Genomic DNA, 14,997 nt, shown 5'->3' with positions numbered 1-14,997 from the left:
TGGCGTCTTCTTCAAGTAAGATCTTATGCATACACATTGAAGGACTGATCCCTTTCAAATCTGCAAGTGTCCAGCATATGGCATCCTTGTGTTGTCTCAGCACTTGGATGAGCTCCTCTTTTTGTTCCTTACTCAGAATTGAATTTATGATCACTGGTTGGGTGTTGTTAGCATCCAGATATGCATATTTCAAGTTGGGTGGTAATGCTTTCAACTCTAGTTTTGGTGACTCTGCACCTTTGTTGCTTGTAGTGGTTGGCATGATTGAATTTCCCATGTTCGCTTGTGGTAATTCTCCATCTGGTGCTTGTCCCAGCTCTATGGTTCCTTCACATTGTTCTTCTTCCAAAACTTCTTGAACTATTTGTTCCATGGTGTCTACCAGCATGCATTCTCCTATGGACTCCTTGGGGTAACTCATTGCTTTAAAGACATTAAAGACCATTTTCTCCTCATACAACCTCAAAACTAGTTCCCCTTTTTGCACATCGATGATGGCTCCAGCAGTAGCTAGGAATGGTCTTCCTAAGATAATTGACGTGTTGGCCTCTTCTTCCATGTCCAGCACAACAAAATCAGCAGGAAAGATGAACTCTCCTACTTTCACTAGCAAGTCTTCCACCACCCCATGTGGAAACTTAAATGTTCTGTCAGCCAATTGGAGTGCCATTCTTGTTGGCTTGGCTTCCTCAATCTTCATCCTTCTCATCATGGTCATGGACATAAGATTTATGCTAGCTCCCAAATCACACAAAGCCTTCTCAATGGTGATGTCTCCTATGATGCAGGGAATTTGGAAACTCCCTGGGTCCTTCAGCTTTTGAGGCAGCTTCTTCTGTATGATGGCGCTGCATTCTTCAGTCAAGATTATGGTTTCTTTTGCTTCCCAGTTCCTCTTTTTGGTTATAAGCTCCTTCAAAAATTTAGCATAGAGTGGCATTTGTTCTAATGCCTCAGCAAATGGTATGTTGATTTGGAGCCTCTTGAAAATCTCTAGGAACTTAGAAAACTGGCCATCCTTCCCATCTCTTCCCAGTCTTTGTGAGTATAGTGCCTTTGGCACATAAGGCTTCAAGACTGGTTTTGGTGGAGGTGGGGCAGGGCTTTCTTCCTCATCCTTGTTCTCATGCTTTGCTGCAACTTCTTCATGCTTGTCTTTGCTTGTGATTCTTTCTTCTACAACCTTCCCACTTCTTAGAGTGATGGCTTTGCATTCCCCTCTTAGGTTAGCCATGGTATCACTAGGAAATGTGTGTGTGGAAAGTGGGATTTGCTTGGACAAAATCTCCACTTATGCTTCCAACTTTGAGATTGCTGCTCCTTGATTTTTTAGATTTGACCTGTATTCTTTTTGATTAGTGTCTATCCTTCTGTCAGATTGTGCTTGTCTATCCATGAGGGTGGAGATTGCTCCTGTAATTTGTGAGGACAGTTGTGCTATTGCAGCTTCCATCCTCTCAAAGTTGCTCTTGATCTCACATGGTTGCATAGTTGAGGATGAAGTATCTTGGTTGAGGTTATTGTGTGTGGGTTGGTTACTATGGTATGATGTGTTTTGTGAGTTGTGGTAGGGTCTATGGCTCCCTATTTGATGGTTGGGGTTGTGGTTGAAATGGTAATTTGATGAATAAGGTTTGTTGTGGTCCTGGTTGAGGTTTTGTTGATTTCCCCACCCAAAGTTTGGGTGGTTCTTCCAACCTGGGTTGTATGTCTTAGAGTGTGGCTCATATGGTGGTCTGAATGAATTGTTCACATAGTTGGCTTGTTCCTAGTCACCTTTCAGATTCTGGTGCATTCCCTTCTTGTTGAGGAGTTTGGTCTTGAATGACCGAGGCTTGGTTGGCCTCCATCCTTTTGGTTAGAGCTGCTATTTGAGCTGCAATTGCTTTGTTCTGAGCTAACAAGACATCTACAGAGTTGAGCTCTAGCACTCCCTTCTTTTGAGTTCTCTCTGAAGCATAGAAATACTCATTTTCAGCAACAGTCTCAATGACATCTATGGCTTCTTCAATGGTTTTCTTCTTGTTGAGTGAGCCTCCTGAAGAATGATCCACAACCTTCTTTGCTTCATAGGATAGTCCCTCATAAAAGATGTGTAGTTGTACCCATTCATTGAACATATCTGGTGGGCATCTTCTTGTCAGATCTTTGAATCTCTCCCAGGCCTCATAAAGTGTTTCTCCATCATGCTGCCTGAAAGTTTGCACCTCAGCTCTTATCCTATTGATTCTTTGTGGAGGGTAAAATCTTGCAAGGAATCTGTTCATGGCCTCTTCCCATGTAGTTAGGCTATCCTTGGGGAATGACTCCAACCACTTTGCTACCTTATCTCTGAGTGAGAAAGGGAACAAGAGTAGTTTGTAGATGTCGGGGTGTACCCCGTTGGACTTTACAGTATCACATATCCTAAAAAATGTGCTGAGATGTTGATTAGGATCTTCTTGGGCACTTCCTCCATATGAGCAATTATTCTGAACAAGTTTGATGAGCTGAGGTTTCAGCTCAAAATTATTGGCATGAATTGTTGGCTTTAGGATGCTGCTGCCACAATTTCCTGGGGTTGGGTTGATGTAGGAGCCTAAGACTCTCCTTTCTTGCCCATCATGATTTACTGGGCCTTCTCTGGCATGATTGTGAGCTTCTTCTTCATGGTGATTCTCCATGTTTGTTTCGAAATACTCTTCCTCTTCCTCAGTACCAACAACTTTTTTCCCTCTTGCTTCCCTCCTTAATCTAAGTAAGGTCCTCTCAGGTTCAGAATCAAAGAAAGTTGAAGCCCCGCTTCTTCTACCTATCATACAACCAACAAGGCAAAGACAAGAGAAGAAAAAAATTGAATGAAGAAGTTACTCTTGTTAGAGTGGATGTTAGTGTGAGTGATGCAATTAATCAAACAGTTAGAGGAGTGGAAATACTGATGATAAAAATAATCAAAGAAGAAAGAAATAGAACTCAAAATAAAAGAAAATAGAAGGGTGCTAAAATAAAGTAAAATAACAAGAAATTTAAATTGCTTAATCTAGCTCTCCAATTGATTTAATCACTGTCAAATTTAAGCCAATCCCCGGCAACGGTGCCATAAAACTTGATGACCGGAATTCACACCCCCATTATAAAATGGTGAATTAGTCCTTTTGGCTAGCGCACCAAAATTATCGTCAAGTAATAACCCACGGTGGAGTGGGATCGTATCCACAGAGATTGGCAAATTTGAGCAGTTTTAACCAATTGATGAATTAGTCAAGCGGATCAATAGTATTGTGAAGTGCATAATTATAAATGACATAAATGTAAATGACTAAAATATAAAGAAAAGCAATAAAGTGCAGAAATATAAATGGCAGAATGTAAAGTGCTGAATCATAAATGACTGGAATGTAAATGGGAATGGGGGATTGCTGAATGTAAAAATAAACAGTAAAGAAATGGATAGATAAGAATGGGGAAATTCATTGAGATTGGGAGATGTTGTCTCTTTGGATCAATTCTAGCTTACATCCTCTTCAGTCATGCAACTCATTAACTTATTGGCAATCATGATTGATTGAGCCCCAATCCCTTGGTGACTCAATCTCTCAGATCTTGATCAATAGCCAATTCCTTGGTCTAATTGCTCATAAAGAGAGATATGCTTGGTCCTTGATTATACCACACACTTTCATAGGTCCAAGTAGAGGGAGGATTATATGTCACATATCCAAACACCAAAACCCATATTCTACTCTAGTGTGAGAAGGGATTTCAAGCATGGTTTCATGTTTCCTTTCCCAAGGTCCCCATGAAACCCAATTGCATTCAATCTCTTTCCCAAGATAATTGAATACTAAGCATTAAGAACGAAGTTCCTTCTAGCAAATCAAAGAGAAGATGAAGAGAAGAAGGATTTCACTATAATCAATCCATCAAGTACAACAGAGCTCCCTCTTTCAATGAGAGGGAAGTTAGCTACTCATAGCTCAAAAGTGAAATGTAAAAGTGTATCTCAAACTGACTGCTTAACCCCCCTTTTCTTCAGTACTCCTAGGGGGTATTTATACTACTCCTAGTAAAATAAAAGAATTACAAAAGTGAAAAAGGAAAATTACATCTTTGGAGGGAAAAGAAAACACCCAATAAGCATGACTTCTCAGCTGGCATGTGGCTAGCGTGTATCTGGCGTGTCACGTGCCCTTCATTTCTAGCTTGGCGTGCCACGCCTACTCCTTCAAGTGGAACGCTCGTCCCTCTAACAACCCTGGCGTGCTATGCCTTCGAACTCAAGTGGCACGCCCCTTGTCTTCCTCACTTCCCTTTTGCCTCTGGAAACTTGTACTAGCGTGCCACGCCCAAGGTCTGGCGTGCCACGCCCTTGCTCTCTGCTTGGCTAGGTTTCTCTGGAAAGTTGCACTGGGCGTGCCACACCCCTTTTGTGAGTGGGTGGTTCCTCTGTTTGGCGTGCCACGCCACAAGCTCAAGCAGCACGCCCCAATGATTCTCTCTAAATGACACTGGCGTGCTATGCCTGGTTGCTCAAGTGGCACGCCCAAGTGAAGAATGGTGGGTGGCGTGTGATGAGTGGATAATTTATACGCCTTTTGGCATTGTTTTTAGTATGTTTTTAGTATGATTTAGTTAATTTTTATTATATTTTTATTAGTTTTTAATTAAAAATCACATTTCTGGACTTTACTATGAGTTTGTGTGTTTTTCTGTGATTTCAGGTAATTTTTGGCTGAAATTGAGAGACCTGAGCAAAAATCTGATTCAGAGGCTGACAAAGGACTGCTGATGCTGTTGGATTTTGACCTCCCTGCACTCGAAATGGATTTTCTGGAGCTACAGAACTTCAAATAGCATGCTCTCAATTGCGTTGGAAAGTAGACATCCAGGGCTTTCCAGAAATATATAATAGTCCATACTTTGCCCGAGTTTAGACGATGCAAACTGGCGTTGAACGCCAGCTCTCTGCCCTATTCTGGAGTCAAATGCCAGAAACAGGTTGCAAAGTGGAGTTAAACGCCAGAAATCGTGAGCGGATAATTTATACGCTTTTTGGCATTGTTTTTAGTAAGTTTTCGGTATGATTTAGTTAATTTTTATTATATTTTTATTAGTTTTTAATTAAAAATCACATTTCTGGACTTTAATATGAGTTTGTGTGTTTTTCTGTGATTTCAGATAATTTCTGGCTGAAATTGAGGGACCTGAGCAAAAATCTGATTCAGAGGCTGACAAAGGACTGCTGATGTTGTTGGATTCTAACCTTCCTGTACTCAAAATGGATTTTCTGGAGCTACAGAACTCCAAATGGCACGCTCTCAATTGCGTTGAAAATTAGACATCCAGGGCTTTCCAAAAATATATAATAGCTTATACTTTGCCTGAGTTTAGACGACGCAAACTGGCATTGAACGCCAGCTCTCTGCCCAATTCTGGAGTCAAACGCCAGAAACAGGTTGCAAAGTGGAGTTAAATGCCAGAAACAGGTTACAAACTGGCGTTCAACTCCAAGGAAGACCTCTACATGTGAAAGCTTCATTGCTCAGCCCAAGCACACACCAAGTGGTCCCCGGAAGTGGATTTCTACATCATTTACTCATTTTTGTAAACCCTAGTAACTAGTTTAGTATAAATAGAACTTTTTACTATTGTATTTACATCTTTTGATCATGTTTTGATGATTAAACCCTCTTTGGGAGGCTTGCCATTCGGCCATGCCTAGACCTTGTTCTTATGTATTTTCAACGGTGGAGTTTCTATACACCATAGATTAAGGTGTGGAGCTCTGCTGTTCCTCATGAATTAATGGAATTACTACTATTTTCCATTCAATTCTAGCTTATTCCTATTCTAAGATATTCATTCGCACCCAAGAACTTGATGAATGTGATGATTATGTGTCTCTCATCATCATTTTCACCTATGAACGCGTGCCTGACAACCACTTCTGTTCTACATGCAAACAAGGCTCGAATGTGTATCTCTTGGATTCCTTAACCAGAATCTATGTCGTATAAGTTAGAACCCATTGACGGCCATTCTTGAGATCTGGAAAGTCTAAAGCTTGTCTGTGGTATTTCGAGTAGGATCCGGGAAGGGATGGCTGTGACGAGCTTCAAACTCGCAAGTGCTGGGCATAGTGACAGACGCAAAAGGATAGTAAATCCTATTTCGGTATGATTGAGAACCGACAGATGATTAGCCGTGCTGTGACAGAGCATTTAGACCATTTTCATTGAGAGGACGGGATGTAGCCATTCACAACGGTGATGCCCAACATACAGCTTACCATGGAAAGGAGTAAGAAGGATTGGATGAAGACAGTAGGAAAGCAGAGAGACAGAAGGGACAAAGCATCTCCATACGCTTATCTGAAATTCTCACCAATGAATTACATAAGTATCTCTATCCTATTTTATATTTTATTTCTATTTTAATTATCAATTCACCCTAAACATTTGAATCCGCCTGACTGAGATTTACAAGATGACCATAGCTTGCTTCATACCGAAAATCTCCGTGGGATCGACCCTTACTCACGTAAGGTTTATTACTTGGACGACCCAGTGCACTTGCTGGTTAGTTATGCAAAGTTGTGACAAAGAATTAAAATTATAGACGTGCATATTGAGTTTTCAGCGCCGTTACCAAGGAATGAACGATCCCGATTTCGTGCACCAGCGTGCCACGCCTTCGATATCAAGTAGCACGCCCCATGTAATTGGCCTCTTTCATCCTCTCTGGAAACTTACACCAGCATGCCACGCCTAAAGGCTGGCGTGCCACGCCCATGATCTTGTCTTGGTTCCAGTAGTTGGCGTGCCACACCTCAGTCTTCAAGTGGCACGCCATAGTGAAGTGCTAAGGTTGGCGTGCCACGCCTTCGACACCAAGTGGCACGCCCAGTCTTTACTTTTGTGCATTGGCGTGCCACGCCTGGTCACTCAAGTGGCACACCCAGTCTTCTATTGCCTTCAGCCCCCTTCTCTGGATTGTTGTACCAGCATGCCACGCTATACTGCTCAAGTGGCACGCTCATGGATTTGTGAACTCTCCAAGCTTGGCATGCCATGCCTGGGTTCTCAAGTGGCACACCCAAGTGACTTCTTGGGCTGGCATGCCATGCCTTCGACACCAAGTGGCACGCCATAGTGAAGGTTCTTCTTGGAATGGTGAGTTGGCATGCCACGCCCCTTTGCTCAAGTGGCATGCCCATAGTAGTTGATGGATTAGGCGTGCCACGCCCAACTTGTGTCCTCCAAAGTAGCTCTCTGGAATCTTGTATTGGCGTGCCACGCCCAGTCTCTGGCGTGCCACGCCCACATGCATGCTTGGACTTCGTCTCTGGACTTTAGTACTGTCGTGCCACGCCTAGCTCCTGGCGTGTCACGCCAGTGCATTTTGTGGCGTTTGCTTCAAGTGGCACGCCAGTTTCACACGCCCAGCTTCTTGTTTGTCTTCTACTCAATTTTTGATGCTTTTCTCACCTAAAATTCAGCACAACTCATCTCAAAGTAGTGTACCATAATATTCATCAAATAATGCATGAATTGTACTGATCAAATGAGATTTATGCTTTTTTATGGTCTTCTTTATGCGAGAAAGAAGGGTAGATGATGCAAGTCATCACAGTGTCTTTAATTTCATGCTTAATTCCCAAATCCTGTTTAATTTCCAGCAATTTAAGATTCTGTTATTTTAATTTCATGCAATTTAATTTTCGCCATTTAATTTCTTGCAATTTATATTTCCCACCAATTTTGCTTTCTCCAATACCAATTCAATTCTAATTTTGCTCAACTAGCATAATTCTCCAATTATAATTGCTCGATCTACCAATCCCTGTGGGATTCGACCTCACTCTACAGTGAATTTTTACTTGACGATAATCCGGTGCACTTGCCGGAAGGAATTTGTTGAGAGGAAAATTCCCGTGTATCAGTATCAACATCCTCATAGTAGACCTAGCCCTTCTCAAGGCAATCAAGGCCCCCCTCCTAATCAACCCTACATGAATGACACACTCCAAACCTTTATGCAAGAGCAACGGAAATTTCACAAGAAACAAGAAGCATATATGGCTACAATTGCCGAAGCACTCACCCGTTTAACTTTTTCCCCTCTGGCTACACAAAATGCCCAACAAGCCTCAACTTCTAGTGGTTTGCCCTCACAACCTCAACAAAATCCTAAGGGAAGCATCAATGCTATCACCCTTAGGAGCGGCACCAAGTTAGATGATATTGGTGTTGTGCCTACAAGCTTGAGTGAGGAAACCCACAAGGAAGAGGTGGGAGAGGATATGGGAGTGATGAAGGATGATGAGGAAGATGTTGAGAAGGATGAGGAGGAACCACTCAAGTCTAAGGAGCCAAAGAGGAAAAATCCGATTGAAGAGCCTATGCCCATTCCATTCCCAACCTTGGCGAAGAAGGTGAAGAAGCAAGAACAACTTGACCCCAACATGGTGGAAATTTTTAAGAATGATGAAGTCATCGTCCCTCTATTCCAGGCCATTCAACAAGTGCCCAAATATGCCAAGTTCCTCAAAGATGTTTGTACCCACAAGGATAAAATTGGCGAACTCAACAAAAGGTCGGTAGATGATTCTATCTCTTCTTTAATTCCTGAAAAATGCAATGATCCTGGCCCATGTTTGGTTACTTGCTTGATTGGTGGGGTAAAGTTCACGGACTGTATATGCGATTTGGGGGCATGCGTAAGCATTATGCCACTCCCCATTTATGAGAGATTGAACTTGTCACCCTTAAAGAGGTCCGGGGCGAGATTCGTGTTGGCTGATAAGAGCATTGTATCAGTTGTGGGGATTGCAGAAAATGTTTTGGTTGACATCCAAGGTTTACTCTTTCTGGTGGATTTCTACATTTTGGAGACTCCTCCCATTGACTCAGACAAGCCATCATCCATTCTACTTGGAAGGCCGTTCCTAAAGACATCCCGATTCAAGCTTGATGCACATTCCAGAGTCTATTCTTTAGAGGCCGATGGCAAGGTAGCAAGATTCACATTGGAAGAGTCAAGGAAACCCATAAGGGAAGATCTAAGAGCCATAAGGGAAGAACAAAGGGCTATGAGGGAAGAACAACAAAGACAGAGGAGTGACGTTGAAGAGATCAAGTACCATATTGGATCCTCAAGGAGGAGCACTAGCCGCCACCATTAAAGGTGGATTCGTTCTCTGTACCACCCTTTTCTTATGTTATTTTTCTGTTTTTTGTTATATTGTGTTGTTTGTTCTCTTGTTCTTATTGCATGATCATTTTAATTTATGTCTTAAAGTTGTAAAATGTCCAATATATCTCTCACCTTGCTTAAAAAAATTTTTATTTGAAAAGATTTGAGAGATGCATGAATTTCAAGTTTATAATAAGAATAGTTCAATTATCTTAATGTGGTTGCATTGCTTTTGTTTTCTGAATGTATGAATGAACAGTGCAAATTTGAAGTTGGAGTTTTAGAATGTTGGCTATTGAAAGAATGATGAAAAAGGAAAAGTATTATTGGTAATATGAAAAATCCAAAAATTAATTCTTGAAGCAAGAAAAAGCAGCAAAAAGAAAAAGAAAAAGCATGTTGAAAATAAATAAATAAATAAATAAATAAATAAATAAATAAATATGCATGCGAAAAAAAAAAAAAAGCAGAAAAAGCCAATAGCTCTTTAAACCAAAAGGCAAGAGCAAAAAGCCAATAACTCTTTAAACCAAAAGGCAAGGGTAAAAGGATCCAAGGCTTTGAGTATCAATAGTTAGGAGGGCCTACAAGGAATAAAATCCTGGCCTAAGCATCTCAACCAAGCTGTCCCTAACCATGTGCTTGTGGTGTGAAGGTGTCAAGTGAAAAGCTTGAGACTGAGCAGTTAAAGTCATGGTCCAAAGCAAAAAGAGTTAAGGAAGAGTCAAGAGATGGCAAGGTAGCAAGCAATCATCCATTGACTCAGACAAGCCATCATCCATTCTACTTGGAAGGTCATTCTTAAAGACATCCCGATTCAAGCTTGATGCACATTCCGGAGTCTATTCTTTTGAGGCCGATGGCAAGGTAGCAAGATTCACATTGGAAGAGTCAAGGAAACATATCCTCGAAGCTTATTCTATCTTTGGGTGTGATATAGTTGAAGATGAAGTGATTGAGGTTGGCAAGGAACAACAAGAAGAGAAGGTTGCCAAGAAGTTGGATTCAAGAGATGACACTCAACCCAAGAATCCCAAGGAGTTCGAGATATTCTTCCTTGGAGAAGTTTCATGTGAGCAATGAATCCATGCAAAGTCCAACTTAGGACTATAAACCAAAGTGCTTAGTGGGAGACACCCCACCATGGTAACATTGTTCCAACTTTATCTTTTGTATATAGCCCTTTGAATTAGTTGCTTTCTTGAGATATGATGATTAGTTTACTTTTGATTTGGTATTCTTGGATTGAATAAGTTGAATTGCTTGTGGATCATGAATTTATGCTTGTTTGAATGATTTGGGGTTGGTATGTTGCTTTGGTATAGGAGGGAACCTTAGTTTTGAAAAGAAAAATTTTTGTGAAACAGGGCACCTGTGCGTGTGCATCACCCTATGCGTGCGCAAGCAACTGCAATCTTTGCCATCTGTGCAAGCGCACAGACATGTGCGCCCGCACACTGATGAGCGGATAATTTATACGCTTTTTGGCATTGTTTTTAATATGTTTTTAGTAGGATCTAGTTACTTTTAGGGATGTTTTTATTAGTTTTTATGCTAAATTCACATTTCTGGACTTTACTATGAGTTTGTGTATTTTTCTGTGATTTCAGGTAAAATCTGGCTGAAATTGAGGGACCTGAGCAAAACTCTGAAAAAAGGCTGACAAAGGACTGCTTATGCTGTTGGATTTTGACCTCCTTGCACTCGAAATGGATTTTCTGGAGCTTCAGAACTCCAAATGGCGCGATCCCAACAGCGTTGGAAAATAGACATCCAGGGCTTTCCAGCAATATATAATAGTCTATACTTTGTTCGAGATTTGACGACGCAAACTGGCGCTCAACGCCAGTTCTACGCTGCATTCTGGAGTTAAACGCCAGAAACATGTCACGAACCAGAGTTGAACGCCAAAAACACGTTACAACTTGGCGTTCAACTCCAAAAGGAGCCTTTGCACGTAGAAAGCTAAAGCTCGGCCCAAGCACACACCAAAGTGGGCCCCGGAAGTGGATTTATGCATTTAAACTTACTTCTGTAAACCCTAGTAGCTAGTCTAGTATAAATAGAACATTTTACTATTGTATTTTCATCCTGGATTGTATTTTTGATCCTGTGATCACGTTTTGGGGGCTGGCCTCTCGGCCATGCCTGAACCTTATTCTTATGTATTTTCAACGGTAGAGTTTCTACACTCCATAGATTAAGGGTGTGGAGCTCTGCTGTACCTCGAGTTTCAATGCAATTACTACTATTTTCTATTCAATTCAACTTATTCCTATTCCAAGATATTCGTTGCACTTCAACATGACGAATGAGATGATCCGTGACACTCATCATCATTCTCACCTATGAATGCGTGCCTGACAACCACCTCCGTTCTACATTAGACCAGGCGCATATCTCTTGGATTCTTAACCCACGACGCATGGTTGCCTCGCTTGACAACCGAGCCTCTCATTCCATGGAATCAAAGTCTTCGTGGTATAAGCTAGAATTGATGGCGGCATTCATGAGAATTCGAAAAGTCTAAACCTTGTCTGTGGTATTTCGAGTAGGATTCAGGGATTGAATGACTGTGACGAGCTTCAAACTCGAGAGTGCTGGGCGTAGTGACAGACGCAAAAGGAGGGTGAATCCTATTCCAGTATGATCGAGAACCGACAAATGATTAGCCGTGCCGTGATAGAGCATTTGGACCTTTTTCACTGAGAGGATGGGATGTAGCCATTGACAACGGTGATGCCCTACACAAAGCTTGCCATGGAAAGGAGTAAGAAGGATTGAAGGAAGGCAGTAGGAAAGCAGAGATCCAACAGGGACAAAGCATCCCCATACGCTTATCTGAAATTCTCACCAATGAATTACATAAGTATCTCTATCTTTATTTAACGCTCCTTTTATCTATACTTTCGAAAACCTTTATATCCAATTTAATCCGCCTGACTGAGATTTACAAGATGACCATAGCTTGCTTCAAGCCGACAATCTCCGTGGGATCGACCCTTACTCACGTAAGGTATTACTTGGACGACCCAGTGCACTTGCTGGTCAGCTACACGGAGTTGTGACAAATTATGAATTAAGATTAGAGCACCAAGTTTTTGGAGCCATTACCAGGGATCACAATTTTGCGTACCAAGTTTTTGGCGCCGTTGTCGGGGATTGTTCGAGTTTAAACAACTGACGGTTCATCTTGTTGCTCAGATTAGGTAATTTTCTTTTTGTTTTATTTTCAAAAATTTTTCAAAAATCTTTCAAAAATTTCCCCTTTGTTTTCGAAAAAAAATTATTTTAAAATTTTAAGAATGAATTCTAAAGTTTCAAAAATGGTATGCTGAAGTTTGGCTGGCCATCAAGCTTTAGACTAACCTGGTATGATTCCTGGAATCTTGATTGAGGACTATGAATTCATTACTTCCTTTTTCCTTTATGTTTTCAAAAATTATAAAATAAAACCCAAAAAAAAAATTTAAATAATAAAATCATAAAAATAAAAAATATTTTGTGTTTCTTGTTTGAGTCTTGAGTCAAGTTTTAAGTTTGGTGTCAATTGCATATTTTTATTTTTCTAAAAATTTTCGAAAATTCATGCATTCATGGTGTTCTTCATGATCTTCAAGTTGTTCTTGGTAAGTCTTCTTGTTTGATCTTGATGTTTTCTTGTTTTGTATTTTTTGTTGTTTTTTCATATTCATTTTTCGTTTGTTAAAGTCTAAACATTAAAGATTTCTAAGTTTGGTGTCTTGCATGTTTTCTTTGCATCAAAAACTTTTCAAAAATATGTTCTTGATGTTCATCATGATCTTCAAAGTGTTCTTGGTGTTCATCTTGACATTCATAGTGTTCTTGCATGCATCATTGGTTTTGATCCAAAATTTTCATATTTTGGGTCATAATTGTGTTTTTCTCTTTCATCATTAAAAATTCAAAAATAAAAAATATATATTTTTCTTTTTTCTCTCAAAATTTTGAAATTTTGAGTTGACTTTTTCAAAAAATTTTTAAAATCTAGTTGTTTCTTAAGAGTCAAATCAAATTTTCAATTCAAAAATCTTATCTTTTTCAAAACTTTTTCAAAAATCAAATCTTTCTCATTTTTTTCATGATTTTCGAAAATTTCAAAAATTATTTTCAAAATCTTTTTCTTAATTTTATTTCAAAATTTTCGAAACTTAACTAACAAGTAATATGATTGATTTAAAAATTTGAAGTTTGTTACTTGCTTGTTAAGAAAGGTTCAATCTTTAAATTCTAGAATCATATCTTTTAGTTTCTTGTTAGTCAAGTAATCAATTTTAATTTTAAAAATCATATCTTTTTATTGTATCTTTTATATCATATCTTTTTCAAAATTTTATCTTTTTCAAAAATTTGATTTTAAAATAACTTCTTATCTTCTTATCTTTTTAAAATTGATTTTCAAATCTTTTTCAACTAACTAATTAACTTTTTGTTTGTTTCTTATCTTTTTCAAAACCTCCTAACTAATTCTCTCCCTCTAAATTTTCGAAAATCCCTTTCCCCTTTTTCAAAATTCAATTTTAATTAATTAATTATTTTAAATTTTTAATTTAATTTAATTTCAATTTTTTTTCGAATTTTAACTTTAAAATTTTAATTTTATTTTCGAAATTCCCTCTCTCTCATCTCATTCTATTTATTTATTCATCCACTAACACTTCTCTTCCACCTAAAATTCGAACCCCTTCTTCTCCTCTGTGTTCGAATTCTTCTCTTCTTCATTCCTTTTCTTCTTTTCTTCTACTCACACAAGGGAATCTCTATACTGTGGTAAAGAGGATCCCTATTATTATTTTTTGTTCCTTCCTTTTTCATATGACCAGGAGCAAGAACAAGAACATTATTGTTGAAGCAGATCCAGAACCTGAAAGGACTCTGAAGAGGAAACTAAGAGATGCTAAATTACAACAATCCAGAGACAACCTTACAGGAATTTTCGAAAAGGAAGAGGAGATGGCAGCCAAAAATAATAATAATGCAAGGAAGATGCTTGGTGATTATTCTACACCTACTTCCAAGTTTGATGGAAGGAGCATCTCCATCCCTACTATTGGAGTAAACAATTTTGAGCTGAAACCTCAACTAGTTGCTCTAATGCAACAGAACTGCAAGTTCCATGGACTTCCATCAGAAGATCCCTATCAGTTTTTAACTGAATTCTTGCAGATCTGTGAGACTGTAAAGACGAATGGAGTAGATCCTGAAGTCTACAGGCTCATGCTTTTCCCTTTTGCTGTAAGAGACAGAGCTAGAACATGGTTGGACTCACAACCTAAGGATAGCCTGGACTCTTGGGATAAGCTAGTCACGGCCTTCTTGGATAAGTTCTTTCCTCCTCAAAAACTGAGCAAGCTTAGAGTGGATGTTCAGACATTCAAGCAAAAAGATGGTGAATCCCTCTATGAAGCTTGGGAAAGATACAAGCAGATGACCAAAAGGTGTCCTCCTGACATGCTTTCAGAATGGACCATTCTGGATATATTCTATTATGGTCTGTCTGAGTTCTCTAAGATGTCACTGGACCATTCTGCAGGTGGATCCATTCAGCTAAAGAAAACGCCTGCAGAAGCTCAAGAACTTATTGACATGGTTGCAAATAATCAATTCATGTATACTTCTGAGAGGAATTCCGTGAATAATGGGACGCCCCAGAAGAAGAGAGTTCTTGAAATTGATGCTCTAAATGCCATATTGGCTCAGAACAAAGTGTTGACTCAGCAAGTCAACATGATTTCCCAAAGTCTGAATGGATGGCAAATTACATCCAACAGTACTAAAGAGACATCTTCTGAAGAAGAAGCA

At 39.6% G+C, this 14,997-nt stretch overlaps 1 protein-coding gene and 1 non-coding gene across 2 annotated transcripts; one reads left to right on the top strand and one right to left on the bottom strand.

Moving 5' to 3' along the window:
* Window positions 1-8,056: 8,056 nt before the first annotated feature.
* On the top strand, window positions 8,057-9,163 carry LOC130965483 (uncharacterized). The gene has a single exon (XM_057890243.1). The coding sequence runs from the start codon at window positions 8,057-8,059 to the stop codon at window positions 9,161-9,163; it is 1,107 nt and encodes a 368-aa protein (XP_057746226.1).
* Window positions 9,164-14,544: 5,381 nt separating this feature from the next.
* LOC130970877 (small nucleolar RNA R71) lies at window positions 14,545-14,652 on the bottom strand. The gene has a single exon (XR_009082124.1). It is a non-coding gene; the product is annotated as a small nucleolar RNA R71 (small nucleolar RNA).
* Between the last annotated feature and the right edge of the window lie 345 nt (window positions 14,653-14,997).

Source organism: Arachis stenosperma, chromosome 3 (genome assembly GCF_014773155.1).
Source record: "Arachis stenosperma cultivar V10309 chromosome 3, arast.V10309.gnm1.PFL2, whole genome shotgun sequence".
In the NCBI taxonomy this organism is placed as follows: domain Eukaryota; kingdom Viridiplantae; phylum Streptophyta; class Magnoliopsida; order Fabales; family Fabaceae; genus Arachis; species Arachis stenosperma.
Note: the sequence above shows the minus strand (reverse complement) of the source record. Positions and strands in the feature narration are given on the sequence as shown.

Coding starts and splice junctions, on each gene's coding strand:
- LOC130965483 (XM_057890243.1), top strand. CDS start 8,057: ATGGCTACAATTGCCGAAGCACTCACCCGTTTAACTTTTTCCCCTCTG.